The 23,782-nt window shown below is 44.3% G+C and overlaps 1 protein-coding gene across 1 annotated transcript in view; it reads left to right on the forward strand.

Annotated features, from left to right (window-relative positions):
• Nucleotides 1-23,782, forward strand: part of LOC309567677 (transmembrane protease serine 3-like) — an 80,947-nt gene that overhangs the window by 55,041 nt on the left and 2,124 nt on the right. Inside the window, exon 13 of the mRNA XM_082273113.1 lies at nt 10,060-10,212. Coding sequence (XP_082129239.1) covers nt 10,060-10,212 — 153 coding nt within the window. The remainder of the gene's footprint in view (nt 1-10,059; nt 10,213-23,782) is intronic.

Here is a 23,782-nt window from a genome sequence, read left to right on the forward strand (position 1 = left end):
GTCAGGAAGTTCTGACGCGATTTGCTCATTCCTAGTCATATTGAGGCAATAATAGTAGCGGGTACAGACACAATATTGCTTCTTCTGAATCCCATTGATAAAACATAAAATAATTCTGGTGCCTGGTTTAGAAGAACTACTAATTTACACAGCAATAACCAGGAGGGAGCTTATTAAAGTAAGAAGCCTCTCCTTGGTGATATGCCACCAGCAGCAGATTTTCCTGTGGCATGACTCTAAAATGAGACAATTAAAAATCAATATAAAAAAATTTAATCTCAAGATGTGACCGGCTGTTGGAAACTACAGGAAAGATTGGGGTCATATCAGAGTCAACCATTTAACTGTGATAACTAGAGTTACATTATTGTTTGTAAATGGAACAATCAATTAGACTTTGGAACATGGCAAGTCTTCAATCAGTATTTAACCAGTTCTGGACTGGAAAGGTTTTCCCCCTTAATGACCAGGCCATTGTTTGCGATATGGCACTGCATTATTTTAACTGACAATTGCGCGGTCGTGCGACACTGTACCCAAATCAAATTGATATCCTTATTTTCCCCACGAATAGAGCTTTCTCTATTTATAAATCTGCGTGGGGCGGTTGGCAAGTGGTTAAGGATTAGTTTATGGGTTAGGTTAGAGTTAGGCTCCATTCACACCTGGGCGATTTTGAGTGTTTTTCAGCTCCAAAAACGCTCAAAAAAAAACGTTCCAAAACGCCCAACAGGTAAAACCCCATTCATTTAAATGGCCCCTGTTCACATCTGAGCGTTTTGCAAAACGCCTGTAGCTGAAAAAAGTACATGAGCTTCTTTTTGGGCTGATCACCAGCGGTTTTGATAGATGTCAATGCCTGCCTCCAAAAACGCCTGAAAAAAACGCCTGAAAATCGCGGTGGAAAACGCGGTAAAACGCTATGCTCAAGTGTGAATGCAGCCTTAGGCAGGCCATAGACGATGCAAATTTCTACCTGTGGTTGCAGGAAAGAAATTTGCACAATTTCCCCATCAACACAAATAGTGTTGATGGGTAATTCCCCCTTGCTGAGCAGTTATCTGCTCCTTGCAGACGGGGGAAGCCATCCGCAAATCTAAAGATTATTGCTAGCGACTATAGCAGCCGCTAGCGATAATTGCAAATGAATTCGGCAGGCTGGTTGTATAAACGGAGATAATGCATGTCAATGGGATTGCGGATGACACCGCTGACATCCGTTTTTGCGTCCGTTTTTTTAAACTGAAGGAAAATAGGGTTCTCTTCCGTTCCAAAAAACGGAACTGATAGGAAAGGATGCAAATCGGATGTCAGCGGATGATCATCCGCTGACATCCGCAATCCCATTGACATGCATTACGTCCGTTTTTAATCCTCAAAAAAATGGGATGAAAAACAGACAAATGGAACACCCGTGTGAAAGGACCCTTATGGGCCATACACACTATAAGATTTTCTGAAGACTTTTTCCTTTAGACTTACCAAAACCATATAATATGAGGTCAAACCTAAACACTTTCAATTTGTATGCAATCTGGCAGGCCCTTGCACTACATAGAAAAGGTAAATCTGAAGGAAAAAGTCTTCAGAAAATCTTATATATCCTTGTGTATCCAGCTTTAGGATCTAAAGCTATGGGGCTTGGCTTAGTTTTTTTAGGTTAAAGTTTAGCTCCAGGCACAAAAATATTTAAAGCCGAACTTTGTGCAAAATTTTTTTCCCCCGTGCATTTGGACTGTACCCGCACTGCATGGGTTAACTGCTGTTTTTATCCTAGACGAGAGGACAGCAGACATTTACCTACCTGATCCTCTGATCCTCCCCGCACAAGGCCGGTCTGGCACCCCCCCCCCCCCCCCCCTGCTCCAATGGTCTTAAAAGTCGACTGTTCCAGATGACAGCATGCCCAAAACATGCTCCATAGACAGGAACAGACCACTTCTGGACTTTAGGGAAGCCCGGTTTTCCAGAGGATCAAAGGATCAGGTGAGTATAAACTTTGCGCTGACCCCTAAAAAAAAAATGAGCAGTTGACCCATGCAGTGCAGGCACAACTTCACTGCATGGGAAAAACAAAATTTGCCTGGTGCTGGACTTTAAAAACTCTATATTTCTCAGTAGTCACAAAGTATATAAATCCACTTTGTGGGCACCAAATCCCTTTGCAAATCCGGATCTTACCTTCTGAAAGTAGTAGTGATATCATCAATGTGCTGTGCATAGCCAGTGCAGAGAACAGAACTGTGGGAAGGACCCAACATGCCCACCCACTACAGGCTGCCTGCAAAAAACAGCAGTGACCAGTCTTGATTACAAGAAGCTCTGGCACAGTGGCGGCCGGTGCATAGGGGGCGCCAGGGCGCCGCCCCCCCTAAAAAAAGAAAAAAAAATTACAAAATGAGCAATAAAGTTTTCAAAAAAAAATAAAAAATTGCGTTCGCCGCCGCCGGCCTATGTGGAGGCTGGGGGGGGGGGGGGGTTACGACCCAGAAGAGGCGCCGATTGGCTGCCTTCTGGGGGCGTAACCTGGGCGCAAGGCACAGCGATTGGACACCCCCACTTCGTGGATTCCTGGCTGTGATTGGTCCAGCCTCCAGCCTGGACCAATCATCATCCAGGACATCCGACGCTGACCCCGCTGACGTCACTCGCGTGCGTCATTTTCACTGGAGTGGACCGGACGGACGATGGAGTCGGGTGGACGGACGGGAGTGACGGCGGCACCGGAGAGGAGACCACCAGCATCGGATCCAGACGACCGGACCAGTCACCTCACCAGGCCGCAGCGGCAGTGTCTTGAGGAGCAGAGGTCATCTGGAACTGGAAGAGAAGAACCACCAGGCAGTCGGGACTTGGTCACCACTGGTAAGTGAGTCCTCTCAGTCGGTCCTGTCCTGTTGGGGGGCATGTATACTGGCTGCACTGGAAGCACGCACGCATAGCTCTGCATTGGGGTACATGTATACTGGCTGCACTGGAAGCACGCACGCATAGCTCTGCATTGGGGTACATGTATACTGGCTGCACTGGAAGCACGCACGCATAGCTCTGCATTGGGGTACATGTATACTGGCTGCACTGGAAGCACGCACGCATAGCTCTGCATTGGGGAACATGTATACTGGCTGCACTGGAAGCACGCACGCATAGCTCTGCATTGGGGTACATGTATACTGGCTGCACTGGAAGCACGCACGCATAGCTCTGCATTGGGGTACATGTATACTGGCTGCACTGGAGGCACGCATGCATAGCTCTGCATTGGGGAACATGTATGCTGGCTGCACTGGAGGCAAGCACGCATAGCTCTGCATTGGGGGACATGTATACTGGCTGCACTGGAGGCACGCATGCATAGCTCTGCATTGGGGAACATGTATACTGGCTGCACTGGAAGCACGCACGCATAGCTCTGCATTGGGGGACATGTATACTGGCTGCACTAGAGGCACGCATGCATAGCTCTGCATTGGGGAACATGTATACTGGCTGCACTGGAGCCACGCATGCATAGCTCTGCATTGGGGTACATGTATACTGGCTGCACTGGAGGCACGCATGCATAGCTCTGCATTGGAGGACATGTATACTGGCTGCACTGAAGGCACGCACGCATAGCTCTGCATTGGGGAACATGTATACTGGCTGCACTGGAGGCACGCATGCATAGCTCTGCATTGGGGAACATGTATACTGGCTGCACTGGAGGCACGCATGCATAGCTCTGCATTGGGGAACATGTATACTGGCTGCACTGGAGGCACGCATGCATAGCTCTGCATTGGGGAACATGTATACTGGCTGCACTGGAGGCACGCATGCATAGCTCTGCATTGGGGGACATGTATACTGGCTGCACTGGAGGCACGCATGCATAGCTCTGCATTGGGCAACATGTATACTGGCTGCACTGGAGGCACGCACGCATAGCTCTGCATTGGGGAACATGTATACTGGCTGCACTGGAGGCACACACGCATAGCTCTGCATTGGGGTACATGTATACTGGCTGCACTGGAGGCACGCACGCATAGCTCTGCATTGGGGGACATGTATACTGGTGGTCACTGGAGGCACGCACGCATAGCTCTGCATTGGGGGACATGTATACTGGTGGTCACTGGAGGCACGCACACATAACTCTGCATTGGGGGACATGTATACTGGTGGTCACTGGAGGCACGCACACATAGCTCTGCATTGGGGGACATGTATACTGGTGGTCACTGGAGGCACACACGCATAGCTCTGCATTGGGGGACATGTATACTGGTGGTCACTGGAGGCACGCACACATAGCTCTGCATTGGGGGACATGTATACTGGTGGTCACTGGAGGCACGCACGCATAGCTCCGCATTGGGGGACGTATACTGGTGGTCACTGGCTGCACTGGAGCCACGCACGCATAGCTCTGCATTGGGGACATGTATACTGGTCACTGCATTGGGGACATGTATGCTGGTCACTACATTGAAAGGGGGCATTTATACTGGTCACTATATTGAAGGGGGCATGTACTGTGGGGTTTGTGCTAGGGGCCTGTACTGTGGGGTTTATGCTAGAGGGCCTGTACTGTGGGGTTTGTGCTTGAGTTGTTTGTGCAGGGTTTGTGCTTGAGGGGTTTGTGCAGGGTTTGTGCTTGAGGGGTTTGTGCGGGGTTTGTGCTTGAGGGGTCTGTACTGTGGGGTTTGTGCCACTCTCAGTCCATGTATCCCATAATAGGATGTCTCTCACAGTATATCCCATAATAGGACCCCTGTTCCCTATTATGGGATATACTAGTACTGATGGACCCCTTAATATGTGATATATTGGGAGAATTGGTTCACGCAAGCAAAATACAGGGGACAAAATGGGTGGAGTCTATAAGGGGTGGGGCTTCTGAGAAATGGGAGGGGTCATAATGGAAGGGCGGGGTCTTGCGCCCCCCCATCTTAAAACTTCACCAGCCGCCACTGCTCTGGCAAAAAGGCCAATTTTTACACTGAATTACAGTGCAGATAAGAATGAAAAAAACATATCCCACCAATGTTTCGGGGTTTCACAGGATCCATTTATCAAGCTGACCCCTTTATTGAAAGGCCCTGAAAAGTTGGTTGAATATGGCTTTTTATTGTCATTTTTACATTTGAAATGGTAACCTCAATACATTTTTGAGGTTTGGCTTGAAGTTCTGCCTAATTTCGTTCTTTGAACTATGATATGGTATCCGCATCGCCATTAGCTGTGCATTCCTATACAGTGGCGTTTTGGGTCTGGTGACGGGTGAATTTGTCTAGAAGACTACAAACCTCAAATCTTAGCTCTTCTCTGCTTTATCCAAAACCAAGAAAATATTTGGTTGGAGTGAGGCTTTAAGAAATATGCAGAGGCTTCCTTACACTTTGTCAGGGAAGAACTTTGAGGAGAACTGGCAGATATGCCAATGTCCAAGATGGCCGCGCTAACGCGCGCATGCGCATTAGCTATAGGTACGCGATGGCGCATTGGCGCACGCAACGGCGTATTGGCGCACACGACTGCGCTTGCTAAATAGTGCTAATTACCAGCATTCACTGCCTATATAAACTCAGCACTGGCTATCCTTCATTGCTGGATTATCTTCAGTTTGTACCTTGTGTTTCCTGTGCCCTGAATATCAGATTGATTACCCGTTACTGACCCAGCTATCCTTGACCTGCTCTGGCTTCTATCCTGGCTTTGAACCCGGCTTGCCTTACCGACTTTCTCCTGCCGACTCCTATTTGCCTTCTCGTGTTTGACCTTGGCTTGATCCTGACTACTCTACCAGCCTCTGCTCCTAATTGACCTTCTGTGTTTGACCCTCGGCCTGGCTACTGACCTTGCTTTGCATTGACCTGCCTGCACTTCCAGGGATCCAGTGGTTGTGACCATCTTATCCACTACAGATCCGATTCCTGAAGCAGCTACACCTGCAGGCAACCCGTGTACCTTTGGGCACAGCACCCTCTGTCACCATCTCCAGGGGTGCTCTGCACTCAGCCGCAAGGGGAGCCCTTTCGTCACCTCAGCATCCAACCCGGTTCCTGACACACGTTTGTTGGGGGCCCAACACCAGTCTAGCAGGTCAGATGACTTACCTTTGCTCTCATCGATTTCCTCTGCTAATCTCCACTGGTACTGACGTCTTTTACATCTACAATATCCTGAAGTGTTTTAATTCCTCCAAGAAAGTCGAATTACCTAATCTATATAATAGCTATATAGTCTGCTGATACAAAAAAACACCTTATCTTAAAGTGATACTAAACACACCCTGTTTAAATGTCATTATCCCTTCTATTTCTGTATGTGGATGGTTTTTTAATTACATTTTTTCTGCTGCCATGTGACCCAGCTCTCTCACAGCCCATCTGCAGGGAAACAGTAGCAGGAGGAGCTTCTAGTCCTCTGCTGCTGGTCACATGTGTAAAAAAAAAGACTCAAAATACAAAGGAAAAATACATAATTAATATCAAATAAATGTTTTAAATTGTCATACAGATATGCGTCCCAACTCAAATCTTTATTTTTGTGTAAAAGCATGGGTTGACTCCCCTAGGGGGAGGTTCTGCCAATCAAAGTCTGTTTCACTTCCCTCCAGCCTGTGTCTATTCGGTGTATGTGCTTAGAATTACAGGGAGGCGATGCCTCCATTAATCAACGCGTACCATCCCTGCCCCTATAGTGTTGAGTTGTTTAGTGGGCATGGAGGAGGAGGGAGGGATTGGACTGTCATTTATCTGGAATGTATACGCCCATATTTGTGACTCATAGTCATGCTGGCTGCACAGATTACAAAAAAGGAGAAAATGAAAAGAAGGGAACTGACGCTGGAGCATGCTCAGTAGATGTGGCAACAGCTGGTCTACACAATCTCAGGCTGCAGAGGGGACATGGACAAGGAGGGTGGGACAGTAAACAACAGGATCAACCTTGTTTTTTTTTTTTGTTTGTTTTTTTGCAGAATACACAAAATGAATCCCATAGTGACAAATCTGGCATAAATCTTAACTCTTCTTGGCTTTAACCAAAAACTAAGAAAAACATTTCTTTAAGAAATACACAAGGGCCCCCATTAAACTTCTGTCGAGTGCCCACCACCAGTCTAGATGTGAGATGACTTACCTTTGCTCTCATTGATTTCTTCTACCAATCTCCTCTGACACCTTTTACATTTACAGTGGGGTGTTTTGATTCCTTCAAGAAGGGCTAATAACCTTAATGGCTAATCAATAGCTACATAGTCTGCTGATAACAAAACCCATTATCTTAACTGCTGTCATTGACAATAATTGATTATAAATTTATTGTTTCGGGACTGTTATGCAATACATTTATGAATTTGCAGGTATCGCTGATGAACATGATTTTCTGGTAGCAGAGTGGAGCAGGTCATGGGGGACACCGGGAGGCAGAGGGTGAAAATTGGCAAATGATTTTTGTTAAAGCGGAGTTCCAGCCTCCTTGACGATGTTTTTCAAAAAGCACCCGCGGTATTCTTGTTAGTTCTATAAAATTAGGTTACTGCTATAAATGTAAACCTTCTTCCTACTTACCAATATGTTATTATCCCCAGGATCTCAGAAGGCAGGCAGCGCCCATTCGTAATGTGGGCATCAGAAGCCGGTTCCTATTTGCTTCTGGGATTCTGAGCAGCCGGCTCGTGCCTGCGCAGTAATGACTATACATGTTGCGGCGTGTTGTTTACAGGTTGCCATAACAATGTCGGTATTGACAGAATTTCCCGCCTCAATCTTATGGCAACCTGTCAATCAACACAGAACTTCCTGTCTCTAAATACCGCAAGATTTCATTGTTAGTCGTCCCTAGGACTTCTGGGATAGATGATGCCGATATCCCTAAAGTCCTAGGGCAATGATGGCTCACCTTGGCACCCCACATGTTTTGGAACTACATTTCCCATAATGCTTATGCATTCTGCAGTGTAGTTGAGCATAATGGGAAATGTAGTTCCAAAACATCTGGGGTGCCAAGGTTCACCATCACTGTCCTAGTGAATCGCCTAATAAAAACCACCTAGGTGGCCAGGACAGGAAGTGCAAACAGCAGAGAGAAAAATAAGGTGTTTAGCAATAAAAAAAAAAAAAAAAATGATTGCCATTACATACTGTTCTGCTGGTGGGCATTGCCTTGCAATTATCATGAAAAAATGGGTGGAACTCTGCTTTAAATGATGACCTAATGCAAAGAATCTGTTTTTTTTCTATTTAACCAATACTCAGAATGTTACTTTAGTGCATTTGAGTATTCCTATAAAAATAGTGACATGTATGTTTGAATGCAACTAGTATAAGTACCTGAATTTGCTTTTATATTAGACTCTTGTCATCTTTTGCACATCTTTGGTCATGTTTTGTTATCTCAGACATAGGGGTAAAGAGGGACAGGGCTAGGAGCCAATCAGGCTTTGCTGCATGAACATACGCTGACAGGGAACATGCTGATAGAAGAGAGCACAGTGAGAAGATGTATTAGGCCCCTTCCACACTGTACTCGGTGGCCCCCAGGACTTATACACAATGCTATAGTAATTATCTATGAAGATGATCCGTACAACTGATATTGCTCCAAAATCTTGCTTTCTTTAGGGAAACCACAGTGTAAAGTATGCAGATACAGTCAGCTGACGCGTTTTAGTCTACATGGCTTTAGTCATAGTTATGATTAATGTTATGATTAAAGCCATGTAGGCTGTACTGTGTCAACTGACTGAATCTGCATACTGTACACTGTGGTTTCCTGAATAAAAGCAAGATTTTAGAGCACAGGTGTCAAAAACAAGGCCCAGGGGCCAAATGCAGCCCCCCAGGCCATTTCATGTGGCTCTCGCACCTCTCCTGCAGCTGCTGCACCCCACTTGTGTCTGCCCCCACCTTGTCTCTGTAGTCATCATAAGAGAAGACAGAGCTCCTTTGCCAGATCCTGCATTCCTCTGTGCAGCTGCCGAAAAGCTTGTCTTTCTCGTCCAGACCCTGCACTTCTTCTCAGATCCACCCGCATCGTCTTCCTGGCAGTAGCACAAGGTAAGGAGTGCATTGTGATGTAAGGAAGGATGGGTGACTCTTGACTTTTGATGGTGGAGGGGCTCTTGACATCTCATGTAAGGGGGTGTGGGGTGCTCTGGACATCTAATCTTAGAGCTATACTGGCCCTTTGAGAGCAACCATTATGCTGATGTGGCCCGCAAAGAAATTAAGTTTGACACACCTGTTTAAGAGCAATATCAGTCCTGTGGATCATCTTCATAGGTAATTACTCTCAGATGGGTGACTGTGCATCAGGCACCTACCTGTGAGCTATGTTGCTGGTGGATTATATGGGTAACAGCACTGAACTCTTTGTTTGCACAATGCTATAGTGCCTGGCCACAACGCCGGGGCAGGCACAAACTGAGCAAAGCAAACAGGTACTTGCTGTTGGCAGACAGGCAGAGTGGTTCAATGACAGTCCAGGTACAAGGCAGGCAAGGGTCAGAATAGTCAGGGTCATCTGTAGTCAAAAGGCAGGCAGAGTTCAGAGAGTAGTCTGATATCTGATTCAAGGTCATCAACAGGCAGCTTGAGCACATGTAACCAGCGCTATCACAAGCATGAGACTGCAGGCTTGGCTGGCTTAAATCAGGTTTAGTCTCCACCCAGAGACTGGCTACATCAGTCACCCTGCAGGTGGACAGACAGACAGGGATACATCATAGCCAAAACCAGGATGCTGGAATGAGACCAGCAACTGTCAAAGAACAGGAGCGTTGATACACTCCTCACACTAGTCTCAGGAGATTTGGTGATGTCACTACTGTGCTTGCTGGAGACTGTGATATGAGGAAACAAAACCCTTCCTTTACAAAGATGGAGACCATAGACAATGCAGGTGACTAGTCCTTCACCTCCTCCCTTTTTGGGGGGACACGGCTTCCAGAGTTTAGTTCCTTTTAATGATGAAGACATTAAATAAACAATACAGTAATCTATATATAAGATATTGTATTCCGGTTACAATACAGAACAATGACATAGTACTCTCTTTATAAAACAGGGAGACAGCGGAGGCCCTCTGGTCTGCCAGGAAGGAGGCCTGTGGTGGCAGGTTGGCATCGTCAGCTGGGGAGAAGGCTGTGGTCGACCCAACCGCCCCGGAGTTTACACTAACCTCACTGTATTACTAGACTGGGTCTACCACCGTCTACAGGTGAGTGATGATGAGTCCAGGAGGGGAACTCTGCTACTCCCAAATAAACTTTATAGTGCTCAGGGTCAACTACTTATTAACTGTAACTTGTTTGCTCATAATTTTTAAAGTATTTAATTTTTCTCCTATTCAAGTTAGACCTTCTTCCTCCTTCTACATAGTTGGCAGGTTGACATGGGTAATTCATTAATAGAGCCTCTATGCATTCAAAACAAAAAGGGCTTTTGTATTCACCCCAAACGCAACTGGAACTGCTAGTAGCATACTGTGTACTTCACAAAAGCCTCCGGAAAGAAAACTGTACATATATAAAAGAACTTTCGAGCCACTGTGCAGTAATTTTTTAGAACTAAAAGTCACAGCTAAGAGCAGGAACCATACTTAAAGCGGAGTTCCACCCTGGAATTTTTTTTTTTTTAAAAATACCCCCGGGACAGTCAGGGCTAGTGCATTCCACAATGGCTAGCCTCTGATCTGTCCCGGGTTGCACTTACCTGTTAGGAAAAATACTTACCCTGAAAAAGTCTTGTCCAGCGCTGCCATCTCAGATGTGGGCAGCTTGAAGCCAGCGCGATCCTCTTCGGCGTCCTCTTCCGCCTTCTTCGGTCCCACGATGCCCTGCGCCGGCCCCGCTGTCACTTCCGGGCGCGCGCGTCATCCCTCCACAGCTTCTGGGCATGCCCAGAAGCTGTTTAGAAGGGGATGACGCGCGCGCCCCGGAACTGACGTCGGGGCCGGTGCAGGCGCAATGATTCCTGGGAGCGATGACGTTCAGCTCCCAGGAATCATTGCAGAGCCAGGAAGTGACGACGGGCCGCGGCAGAGGAAGGAGGAAGAAGGAAGTAAGGTAAGTATATTTTCTTCGCTACGAGGTAAGTAAAAAAAAAAAAAAAATGCGATTAGCCATTTGTTTTTCAGGTGACCCGGAGTGAGAAGATGGAGGTAAGTATAAAATTAGGGTGGAACTCCACTTTAAGATATATAAGGTATCGAAACCTAAACACAAAAATATAATACATTGTAGTCCGCAGTTGTGGGGGCTGCATTTGTTTTTTTTTTAGGTTTAGGAAATTTTCACTTCCCGAAGGTTGTAACACTGCTTCTGTTGAAAGTTCTGCCCCTGCTGGGCAGAGAGAACAAAATGGCAGTTGCTCACTTGCTGTTCCTGTTGAAGACTTTAAATCCAGCCAGCTGCTATTTTCTCTTCTGGTGCTGAACAGAGGTGGAGCATTTAGAGGCTGCCAGCTGTCACGTCCTTTTTCTGCAAGTCCAGGCACTGTTGCTCCCCCATTAGTTGCTTCAGTCACTTTCTATGCCACCTGATATGCCCTTCTGCCTCCAGGCTCACTGCTTTCACTTTGACAGAACCCCTTTTCTACCCCAGGCTGCCTGAACTTCCTCTCAGCCTCCAGTTATAGTGCTCTCCCTTTGCAATCACATCCAAACAAACTCCTTATCCACCCAAAGTCTCTTCCATGCCGCTAGCCCTTCCCCACCCCTTTATCCCATGCTGCTGTCTCACACCTCACCCCCTTCCCATGTTGTTGTCTCCTGTTCATCAACCCCCTATCCCACCCCCGTTCGACAATCACCATCCAACACTGCAATCCTTCGCTTCTCACTCTTCCATTTGATGCCATAGTCCCCACTCCTTACCTTCCCATCCAGTGCTGCAGTTCGCTGCTCCACAGCACCCACCTGACGCCATGGCCCACCACTACTTAACCCTTCTCACACTCATGTCGCCTGCTCCTCATTCATCCTATACTGTAGTCCCACCATCTGCATCTCTGGGCCCCCACACCTCCTCCTTCATCCCATTGCTTCTGTCCCCCCACTCCTTATCCCCCTATCCTATGCTGCTGTCCTACACTATATATCCACACATTCAATGCTGATGTGCCCCTCAACCACCCCCCTCTCTCTCAAACCACTTTAACCCCACCCCTCCGTACATTTCTCCCATCCACTTCACACCACCCAGGTCACAGCAGATTCGCGCCAATCCACCACATTACCCCCAGGCACCACACCTCACCCAAGGTCACAATGTCTACCATGTGACAAGGAGGGGAGAGCTCCACATGTCTACTGCGTATAAAAATATAAGTATTTGTATTTTAAAAACATATTTTTTCATGATCATTAACCTTAATTAAAGAAAAAAATTGTACAAAACTACAATTCAATCCATTTAAGGGTAGCCACGAATAGGAAGGCATCTTCTTGCAGGCGGGGATTCAATTGTTGTCTTCAGTCAACCTGGGACCCTTCGCTGTACTTGTATGGTTCCCCTCTTCCTTCTTTCGGTGAAAAGAGGGTAGGGTTGTAAACTGTAAAAGGGTAAATTTAGGTATCAAAATAAACCGATCACTAAGGTCACATATAAACTTTACCATGTTAACATCATTTCAAGAGTTTTTTTCAGTCCTTTTATATCTAGAGTTTTCCGTGAAAGAATACCTGGTGACTCTGCCATGTTCAGGCACTTCCTGTCATGGAGTGACAATTGTCTTCTAGTTGTGCTTCTACGCTGTCACTCTGTCACACGCACCCCTGGGGGATACTACAAATGGCTGTGCAGGCATTGTACAAGATTTTTTACTACGATGCTGTCCCAGAGCAATGATGGGCAGCGACCATTGAAACAAGTGTATGTAGATAGAAAGCTGCTAAAAAAGATTGCAGGAGATCAGTAGCACTGAGATGCAAGATAAAAAAGGGGAAAACAGCTTTTTTTATGGAAAAAATGTCAGTTCTATATGATACACAGTGATTTAGAAAACAAAATGTCATCCAGTTGGGGTTTATATCTACAGTATATCTAATAAACTGGCACCACTCTAGTTTATGTACATTTTCCATGTCCATCTAATTATACTTGATATATGAGCTTGCATAACACTCGGAGGTAAGAGCAGCGCCAACACCCACTTTTCTTCTTGTGCACACCCATTCCATGGTTTAATTAGATGTCAGAGTACATGCAAAAAAACAAGGAGTTAAGTGAAAGCCCTGGTGTGAGGGTCGAACACAGACACCTTGTTTAAAGTGATGAAGGTCTAGAAATGATGAAGAAAAGGAATGAAAATAGTGAATTTAAGCAGAAAAAAGGAGAATGGGGAAAAGTTGAAAGAGAAAGGGAAAGTAAGAGAGCTGAAAGAAAAATGGTAGAGGGGAAAGAAGAAAAAAAAAGAGGGAGGGAGTGAAGGGAAAGGGGGAAATAGAAAAAAGGAAGGAAAGAGGAGGGAGGAGGGGGGGGGGGGGGGAGGGAAAAACAAGGGGAAAGGGGAGGAGAGGGAAAGAAGAGAGAAGCAGAGGGTTGGATGGGGAGGGAAAGGGGGAGATAGGAAGAAAAGTTAGTAGAGGGCTAGTGGGATTTTAACGGTACTTAAATCAACGATGGAAAAACCACCATATATAAAAAGATATAAATTTTATTATTCCATTAAAAATTACATACATAGAGAAGAGAAAAAGATTATTGTAAAATAAAAAATTGTACAGAATAGATTACCATCATAGTCATATCAATTACATACAGTTCTGAACATTGCAGGCAGTATCGATGTTATGCAAGCTCCGATAACCCCAAAACAGGGTACCGGGCCTTAACCCAACATGTTTCGCGGGTTTCAACACTCCGCTTCTTCAGGGGTGTAAAATTGTACACTATATTGGTTGCCTTAGAGTTCCTGTGCAATAGAAATATGTTATGAGAACATTGTAATCAACAGTTGTATGCAGAGGGGTTATTTGCATGCACAAACACATACAGGTCCAGGGTTCCCACCACCAAAACACATGCAGGGGTATCCACCCAGTGAACGCCTCACCCACGGATGTGGAGGGGGTCATTAGGGTAGCGTGATTTTAATAATAAAGGTTATGTGTGACAATGTCACAATACCTGTATGTGATAGTATCAGTATCTGGTAGGTCATAGAATGCCCATGAGGTTGTATGGCCAGACAAAGTGGCACTTCTTTCTGTTGAGCATAAAAATGTTTATGTAATGCCGTAGCCAAGGGGGGGCTCTAAGCCTTTAAGGACACACAGTTCCATTAAGATTAAAGCTTACCAAACTTGAGTTGGAAGTATGCAAGTGTATCTATAAATACATCATGATGTTCCAAGTAGTTCTTTTTTGGCTCCAAGTTTGCATATAAGCAATTATGGAGGGATGTATGGGTGTTCCGGATAAAGGCTCCCTTTAAGGAGGTAAGAGGCACTTGAATGCCTGTATAGTAAAAAACAGATTGTATATAGATTAGGAGAGCATGAATCTAGGCATATGCAAGTCTGTCATATCCAAAGAATGGCTCCCAGCGCTTACCTCGTGTCTGGTCTGCTAGTGTATACCCCGGCATCTGCAAGGGAATTGTTTGCCCGCCACCTTATGAACATCCCCTCAACCCGGCGTGTATGCGCACCTCCGGGCGGAAGTGACGACATCGCGTCGGGTCAGGTCTCTAACGGCGCTCGCCAATGCGCAGGCGCGCGCCGTGCTGCGTAATCCACAACCGCAAGAGCAGCTGTACGTAGCCACATGATCAGACATGGGCGGGGACATTGCCCCGTAAGTCTGTCAGTCCAGAGACCACACATCCGTTGGGAGTGCTGAGTGATATCGCCCCCCGCAGTTGGATAGTGGGAAGTAGAGGACAATGAATGTGCATGCCGAAGCTCCAATGTGGAAATCAGATCTTGTATAGATGGAAAATGATTCTTATGAATATTAGAAAAATACAACAATATGACAATAATATATACATATATGAACATGAAACACCAATACTGAAGAAATGTTTGCAAAAATACATATATTAAAGGGTATATTGTAGGATGCTGAGATTGTTCCCAATCATAACAGCACCAACAATAACTAGTACTAGGCATCACACAGAAAGATTTTTTTGTGTGGCCTGTCATATCAAATTATTACAACATAGTCTAAATTTTGGCTTCTGATCTGTAATAGAGAGTAAATATTAGCAAATCCAGGGAAAATATTAAAATAAGAATATAAAGAGGAAGAGGGAAAAAAAACAAACATATATTGTAAAGTACAATATATGTAAGGTAAGATTGTTTAAAGTGATCCCTCGATTGAATATGAATCGAGGGAAGCTCTCATGGTCCAAATTTGTCCCATATACATGCAGATCGCGGCTGCAATAGGCGGCCCTATGGAATCCTCCACGGGGGTCCCGGATGGTATTATGCAGAGTACAAGATGTGGTGATGTGTCACCTATTCAGCCAAGAAATGGTTTATAAGTAATCATTTCGTTGATACCTGGGGGTTGTGTAGCATTCAATGTTTCAATCCAATAGCATTCTTTTTGAAGAATGCGCTTGTCCCAATTACCCCCACGGGGATCCTGGGGAATAACTTCTAGGACAAAAAATGATACAACGGAATTATCAAATTTATGATACAGATTAATGTGTCTAGTGACACTGGTTTGATAAGTGCCTCCCTCCGAATGATAGACATGGTCCCCAATTCTTTGTCCTAGTTTGCGAATTGTCTTGCCGACATAGTAAGAGCCACATCGACAAGTCATTAAATAAACCAGTCCCTGTGTATTGCAGTCAGCGTATTGTTTAGATTTTAGCCATTGGCCATTAGGCAGGCGGATACCATTACCACTGTGGATCCAAGGGCATCTGCTGCAGGATCCGCAGGGGTATGTGCCTTTTTTATTGCCATAGTAAGGGCTCTGAGTTGTATAATGACTTTTAACAAGATTATCCCTGAGGGATGTGGCTCTTCTGAAGACTAAATCGGGTCTAGGTTTGACATATTTATTTAGCGTGTAATCCTGTGTGAGGATAGGCCAGTGTTTGCGCAGGACATCACGAAGAATTTCCTCATGTGCGGAAAATCTCGTGATGAACCTCACATTCTCTTGGTCATCCCTAGAGGCGGTTTTATACAGAAGTTCAGATCTTGATTTTGCCTTTGCCCGGTTAAATGCTTTTCTCAAGAGGCTTTTTGAGTAACCTCTGGCCAATAGCCTAGATCTTAGATGATTGGCCTGAGTGTGAAACTTTATGTCGGTTGCACAATTTCTGCGAATTCTGAGGTATTGCGCATATGGTATGCTTTTTATCAGGGGGGCGGGATGGGCACTTGCTGCGCACAGTATGGTGTTGCCTGCGCTGGGTTTTCGGTACAGATCTGTGTCGATATGGCCATTGGGCAGCAGAGAGATATTGAGATCCAAAAAGGAAATTTGATGATGGCTGATGGTATGTGTAAATTTTAAATTGAGATCATTGTTGTCCAATGCTAATAAAAATTTCTCTAAGTCCTCTCTGCTGCCTGTCCAGATCAATAGTAAATCGTCAATAAATCTGTACCAAATGAGGACATGGGACAACCATTGCTCCATGTCCTCATTGGAAAAAACCAGACGCTCCCAGCCACCAAGGTAAAGGTTGGCATAGGACGGCGCGCAGCAAGTGCCCATCGCGACCCCCTGTATTTGCAAATATATCTGTTCTAAAAAAGTAAAATAATTTCTAGTCAAAATAAATCTGAGTAATTCAAGGACGAAATCCATAAGGGGCCAGGTAGTATGGTCTTGTTCTTTTAAGAAGGATTCAGTCATCCGGATGCCCTGCTCGTGCGGGATACTCGAGTATAAAGCCTCGATATCAATGGCTACGAGCAGGGCATCCGGAGGAACTTGAATCTCTTCCAGATGTTTGAGAAGATCAGTGGTATCACGTATGTATGAAGGTAAACCACATACGTGAGGAATGAGGAATGAGTCGACAAATTTGCTGGCATTCTCAGTTAGTGATTCGTTACCGGATATGATCGGTCTACCTGGGGGGGATGAGATGTCTTTATGAACTTTCGGTAACGTATAGAACGTAGGAGTTTTTGGAAACTTAACATTTAAAAATTTGTACACGTCTTTGTCTATTAATCCGGCTGTATAAGCATTGTTACAAAGAGATTTGAATTCTTCAATAAATCCTTGAATGCGTGTGGATTGAATGGGACGATACCAATCCGGGTTTTCCAGGACCTTCATGCACATCTGTTCATATTGACAAGGTGACATGATCACGATGTTGCCACCTTTGTCTGATGGCTTTATCAGTATGTTTTTGTTTGCTTTTAACTGTTTTAATGCAGTTTCTTGTTCGTGTGTTAAGTTGCTAGTTACAGGTGGCCAAGAAGTAGATTTCAGGTCCTGGGAAACCCTTTGGACAAAAGTCCAGATGTGAGGATTAATGGTTAGATCAGGAAATTTTTCTGATTTAGGTTTGAAGGTTTTTTTGGGGATCAAGGTACCCTGTGTGTGGGGGGGTTTTTTTGTGGAGGTCGAGGTATCAAAGACAGAGACCACCTCTGTGTTGCCCTCCTCATACAGGAGAACCAAATCTTTGAGGGCTCTGCTTTCGGCCATGGTAAGATGTTTAGTTTGTTCCGCTATTTGTCGTTCAAATTGTTTTTGTTTCCTATCGGTATCGAATATGTATCTAAACGTAAGGTTTCTTGCAAAAAGGTGCAAGTCCTTAATAGTTTCTGGGGTGTCGATGGATTTTGAAGGACAAAAGCCAAGGCCTAACCCTAGAACATCTTCTTGTGCCTTTGTGAGATTGAAGTCAGTTAGATTAATGATATTAAAATTTTTTTTGGTGTTGTCAGTATTTGAACAGGAAATTAATTTGTTTGTGGTTTTATATAGATATCCAGGTTGCCCTGTTTGGAAATCTTGGTGATTGGGGTTTGGGGTAGCACTAAAAAACCATCCTCATTTTCAGTTTGAGTATTGGAATTAAGGCCTTTTGAGAGGATTTTTTGAACAGTCGGTGTCAAGTTTGGCATTTGTGAGGGTGTGAGAAGTTGTGCATGAGTGTCTGGTTTTTTCTTGCTATTTTTGTTAGATTGGTTAGGTGAGGGGCCCATTCCTCCCCTTCCACGTTTTTGTGATTTAGTGCGATTGTGTGTGGCTGTGACACTGTGTCTTGAGCCCTGTGATAAATGTGATACAGAACTGGAAAGTGAGGAGTCAGACTCCATGTGTTCTTCTGTGTTCTCTGTGGTGTTACGTGTTGGGGGTCTACGTGACCGTGAGGGGTGATTCTTTGTGGTCCATCTGTAGGCATAGCCTTCTACAAAGGCCTGTTTATCTTTATTGTATTTTTGTTGTTTTTTGGTAAAAATTTCCTTGTTTAAAGCTTCCAACTTGTTTTTGACCTCTTGCCAACTAGTGACAAAGGTAGGTATATCAAATACATGTTCGAATTGAGTGTTCATGACTTCAATCTCCTTGTCCAGCACTACCATGTCTGATTTGTGCTGGGTCACCAGAGCCTTCATTAAGTCTGTACTACATGTATTTAGAATGCCCTCCCATTCTTTTTTAAAACTTTCTGTGGGATCTCGTAAAGTTGGTAAATTATGTATCCTGAGTCCCTGGGGGCTGATATTATCATTAATATACTTTAAGAAAAACTCGGTGTGCCAGTACAAATGAGACTTCCGTTTTAGTAAACTGTGCATTTTTGTTAAATATACCTGTAAATCTTCCTCAGTTTTGGTTCGTACCCCACAATTGGACTGAATATCTGCCATAAAGCCCGTCCAGGCATTCCCCATTAGGTCCATGGCCGCATATACAGCCGTCAATCAGCAGTACTGGGAAAAGAGCGTTTGAACGTGAGAGATAAAGAGTAGAAATATGAAAAGAAGTTAAATTATAATATCAAAATATGTAAACTTATGAAATAGGAAGTCCCTAGAAAGCTCAAATTATAGATCAGCAGTCATTACAACCTTATCAATGTATAGTCACAAGGTAAATGAAACAAACATTCGGACAAACCGAAACAAAGAGAGCGCCCTCGGGTGTGTTATCCACCCAGATAGATTATATAGATAGATGTTTGTTTGTATAATAGTATTATGGTACCAACATCCCTAATAATAATGCAAAAAAACAAGGAGTTAAGTGAAAGCCCTGGTGTGAGGGTCGAACACAGACACCTTGTTTAAAGTGATGAAGGTCTAGAAATGATGAAGAAAAGGAATGAAAATAGTGAATTTAAGCAGAAAAAAGGAGAATGGGGAAAAGTTGAAAGAGAAAGGGAAAGTAAGAGAGCTGAAAGAAAAATGGTAGAGGGGAAAGAAGAAAAAAAAAAGAGGGAGGGAGTGAAGGGAAAGGGGGAAATAGAAAAAAGGAAGGAAAGAGGAGGGAGGAGGGGGGGGGGGGAAGGGAAAAACAAGGGGAAAGGGGAGGAGAGGGAAAGAAGAGAGAAGCAGAGGGTTGGATGGGGAGGGAAAGGGGGAGATAGGAAGAAAAGTTAGTAGAGGGCTAGTGGGATTTTAACGGTACTTAAATCAACGATGGAAAAACCACCATATATAAAAAGATATAAATTTTATTATTCCATTAAAAATTACATACATAGAGAAGAGAAAAAGATTATTGTAAAATAAAAAATTGTACAGAATAGATTACCATCATAGTCATATCAATTACATACAGTTCTGAACATTGCAGGCAGTATCGATGTTATGCAAGCTCCGATAACCCCAAAACAGGGTACCGGGCCTTAACCCAACATGTTTCGCGGGTTTCAACACTCCGCTTCTTCAGGGGTGTAAAATTGTACACTATATTGGTTGCCTTAGAGTTCCTGTGCAATAGAAATATGTTATGAGAACATTGTAATCAACAGTTGTATGCAGAGGGGTTATTTGCATGCACAAACACATACAGGTCCAGGGTTCCCACCACCAAAACACATGCAGGGGTATCCACCCAGTGAACGCCTCACCCACGGATGTGGAGGGGGTCATTAGGGTAGCGTGATTTTAATAATAAAGGTTATGTGTGACAATGTCACAATACCTGTATGTGATAGTATCAGTATCTGGTAGGTCATAGAATGCCCATGAGGTTGTATGGCCAGACAAAGTGGCACTTCTTTCTGTTGAGCATAAAAATGTTTATGTAATGCCGTAGCCAAGGGGGGGCTCTAAGCCTTTAAGGACACACAGTTCCATTAAGATTAAAGCTTACCAAACTTGAGTTGGAAGTATGCAAGTGTATCTATAAATACATCATGATGTTCCAAGTAGTTCTTTTTTGGCTCCAAGTTTGCATATAAGCAATTATGGAGGGATGTATGGGTGTTCCGGATAAAGGCTCCCTTTAAGGAGGTAAGAGGCACTTGAATGCCTGTATAGTAAAAAACAGATTGTATATAGATTAGGAGAGCATGAATCTAGGCATATGCAAGTCTGTCATATCCAAAGAATGGCTCCCAGCGCTTACCTCGTGTCTGGTCTGCTAGTGTATACCCCGGCATCTGCAAGGGAATTGTTTGCCCGCCACCTTATGAACATCCCCTCAACCCGGCGTGTATGCGCACCTCCGGGCGGAAGTGACGACATCGCGTCGGGTCAGGTCTCTAACGGCGCTCGCCAATGCGCAGGCGCGCGCCGTGCTGCGTAATCCACAACCGCAAGAGCAGCTGTACGTAGCCACATGATCAGACATGGGCGGGGACATTGCCCCGTAAGTCTGTCAGTCCAGAGACCACACATCCGTTGGGAGTGCTGAGTGATATCGCCCCCCGCAGTTGGATAGTGGGAAGTAGAGGACAATGAATGTGCATGCCGAAGCTCCAATGTGGAAATCAGATCTTGTATAGATGGAAAATGATTCTTATGAATATTAGAAAAATACAACAATATGACAATAATATATACATATATGAACATGAAACACCAATACTGAAGAAATGTTTGCAAAAATACATATATTGAAGGGTATATTGTAGGATGCTGAGATTGTTCCCAATCATAACAGCACCAACAATAACTAGTACTAGGCATCACACAGAAAGATTTTTTTGTGTGGCCTGTCATATCAAATTATTACAACATAGTCTAAATTTTGGCTGCTGATCTGTAATAGAGAGTAAATATTAGCAAATCCAGGGAAAATATTAAAATAAGAATATAAAGAGGAAGAGGGAAAAAAACAAACATATATTGTAAAGTACAATATATGTAAGGTAAGATTGTTTAAAGTGATCCCTCGATTGAATATGAATCGAGGGAAGCTCTCAAAAAAGCATACCATATGCGCAATACCTCAGAATTCGCAGAAATTGTGCAACCGACATAAAGTTTCACACTCAGGCCAATCATCTAAGATCTAGGCTATTGGCCAGAGGTTACTCAAAAAGCCTCTTGAGAAAAGCATTTAACCGGGCAAAGGCAAAATCAAGATCTGAACTTCTGTATAAAACCGCCTCTAGGGATGACCAAGAGAATGTGAGGTTCATCACGAGATTTTCCGCACATGAGGAAATTCTTCGTGATGTCCTGCGCAAACACTGGCCTATCCTCACACAGGATTACACGCTAAATAAATATGTCAAACCTAGACCCGATTTAGTCTTCAGAAGAGCCACATCCCTCAGGGATAATCTTGTTAAAAGTCATTATACAACTCAGAGCCCTTACTATGGCAATAAAAAAGGCACATACCCCTGCGGATCCTGCAGCAGATGCCCTTGGATCCACAGTGGTAATGGTATCCGCCTGCCTAATGGCCAATGGCTAAAATCTAAACAATACGCTGACTGCAATACACAGGGACTGGTTTATTTAATGACTTGTCGATGTGGCTCTTACTATGTCGGCAAGACAATTCGCAAACTAGGACAAAGAATTGGGGACCATGTCTATCATTCGGAGGGAGGCACTTATCAAACCAGTGTCACTAGACACATTAATCTGTATCATAAATTTGATAATTCCGTTGTATCATTTTTTGTCCTAGAAGTTATTCCCCAGGATCCCCGTGGGGGTAATTGGGACAAGCGCATTCTTCAAAAAGAATGCTATTGGATTGAAACATTGAATGCTACACAACCCCCAGGTATCAACGAAATGATTACTTATAAACCATTTCTTGGCTGAATAGGTGACACATCACCACATCTTGTACTCTGCATAATACCATCCGGGACCCCCGTGGAGGATTCCATAGGGCCGCCTATTGCAGCCGCGATCTGCATGTATATGGGACAAATTTGGACCATGAGAGCTTCCCTCGATTCATATTCAATCGAGGGATCACTTTAAACAATCTTACCTTACATATATTGTACTTTACAATATATGTTTGTTTTTTTCCCTCTTCCTCTTTATATTCTTATTTTAATATTTTCCCTGGATTTGCTAATATTTACTCTCTATTACAGATCAGCAGCCAAAATTTAGACTATGTTGTAATAATTTGATATGACAGGCCACACAAAAAAATCTTTCTGTGTGATGCCTAGTACTAGTTATTGTTGGTGCTGTTATGATTGGGAACAATCTCAGCATCCTACAATATACCCTTTAATATATGTATTTTTGCAAACATTTCTTCAGTATTGGTGTTTCATGTTCATATATGTATATATTATTGTCATATTGTTGTATTTTTCTAATATTCATAAGAATCATTTTCCATCTATACAAGATCTGATTTCCACATTGGAGCTTCGGCATGCACATTCATTGTCCTCTACTTCCCACTATCCAACTGCGGGGGGCGATATCACTCAGCACTCCCAACGGATGTGTGGTCTCTGGACTGACAGACTTACGGGGCAATGTCCCCGCCCATGTCTGATCATGTGGCTACGTACAGCTGCTCTTGCGGTTGTGGATTACGCAGCACGGCGCGCGCCTGCGCATTGGCGAGCGCCGTTAGAGACCTGACCCGACGCGATGTCGTCACTTCCGCCCGGAGGTGCGCATACACGCCGGGTTGAGGGGATGTTCATAAGGTGGCGGGCAAACAATTCCCTTGCAGATGCCGGGGTATACACTAGCAGACCAGACACGAGGTAAGCGCTGGGAGCCATTCTTTGGATATGACAGACTTGCATATGCCTAGATTCATGCTCTCCTAATCTATATACAATCTGTTTTTTACTATACAGGCATTCAAGTGCCTCTTACCTCCTTAAAGGGAGCCTTTATCCGGAACACCCATACATCCCTCCATAATTGCTTATATGCAAACTTGGAGCCAAAAAAGAACTACTTGGAACATCATGATGTATTTATAGATACACTTGCATACTTCCAACTCAAGTTTGGTAAGCTTTAATCTTAATGGAACTGTGTGTCCTTAAAGGCTTAGAGCCCCCCCTTGGCTACGGCATTACATAAACATTTTTATGCTCAACAGAAAGAAGTGCCACTTTGTCTGGCCATACAACCTCATGGGCATTCTATGACCTACCAGATACTGATACTATCACATACAGGTATTGTGACATTGTCACACATAACCTTTATTATTAAAATCACGCTACCCTAATGACCCCCTCCACATCCGTGGGTGAGGCGTTCACTGGGTGGATACCCCTGCATGTGTTTTGGTGGTGGGAACCCTGGACCTGTATGTGTTTGTGCATGCAAATAACCCCTCTGCATACAACTGTTGATTACAATGTTCTCATAACATATTTCTATTGCACAGGAACTCTAAGGCAACCAATATAGTGTACAATTTTACACCCCTGAA

This window comes from Pelophylax lessonae, assembly GCF_965119305.1.
Source record: "Pelophylax lessonae genome assembly, chromosome: 12".
NCBI lineage: Eukaryota > Metazoa > Chordata > Amphibia > Anura > Ranidae > Pelophylax > Pelophylax lessonae.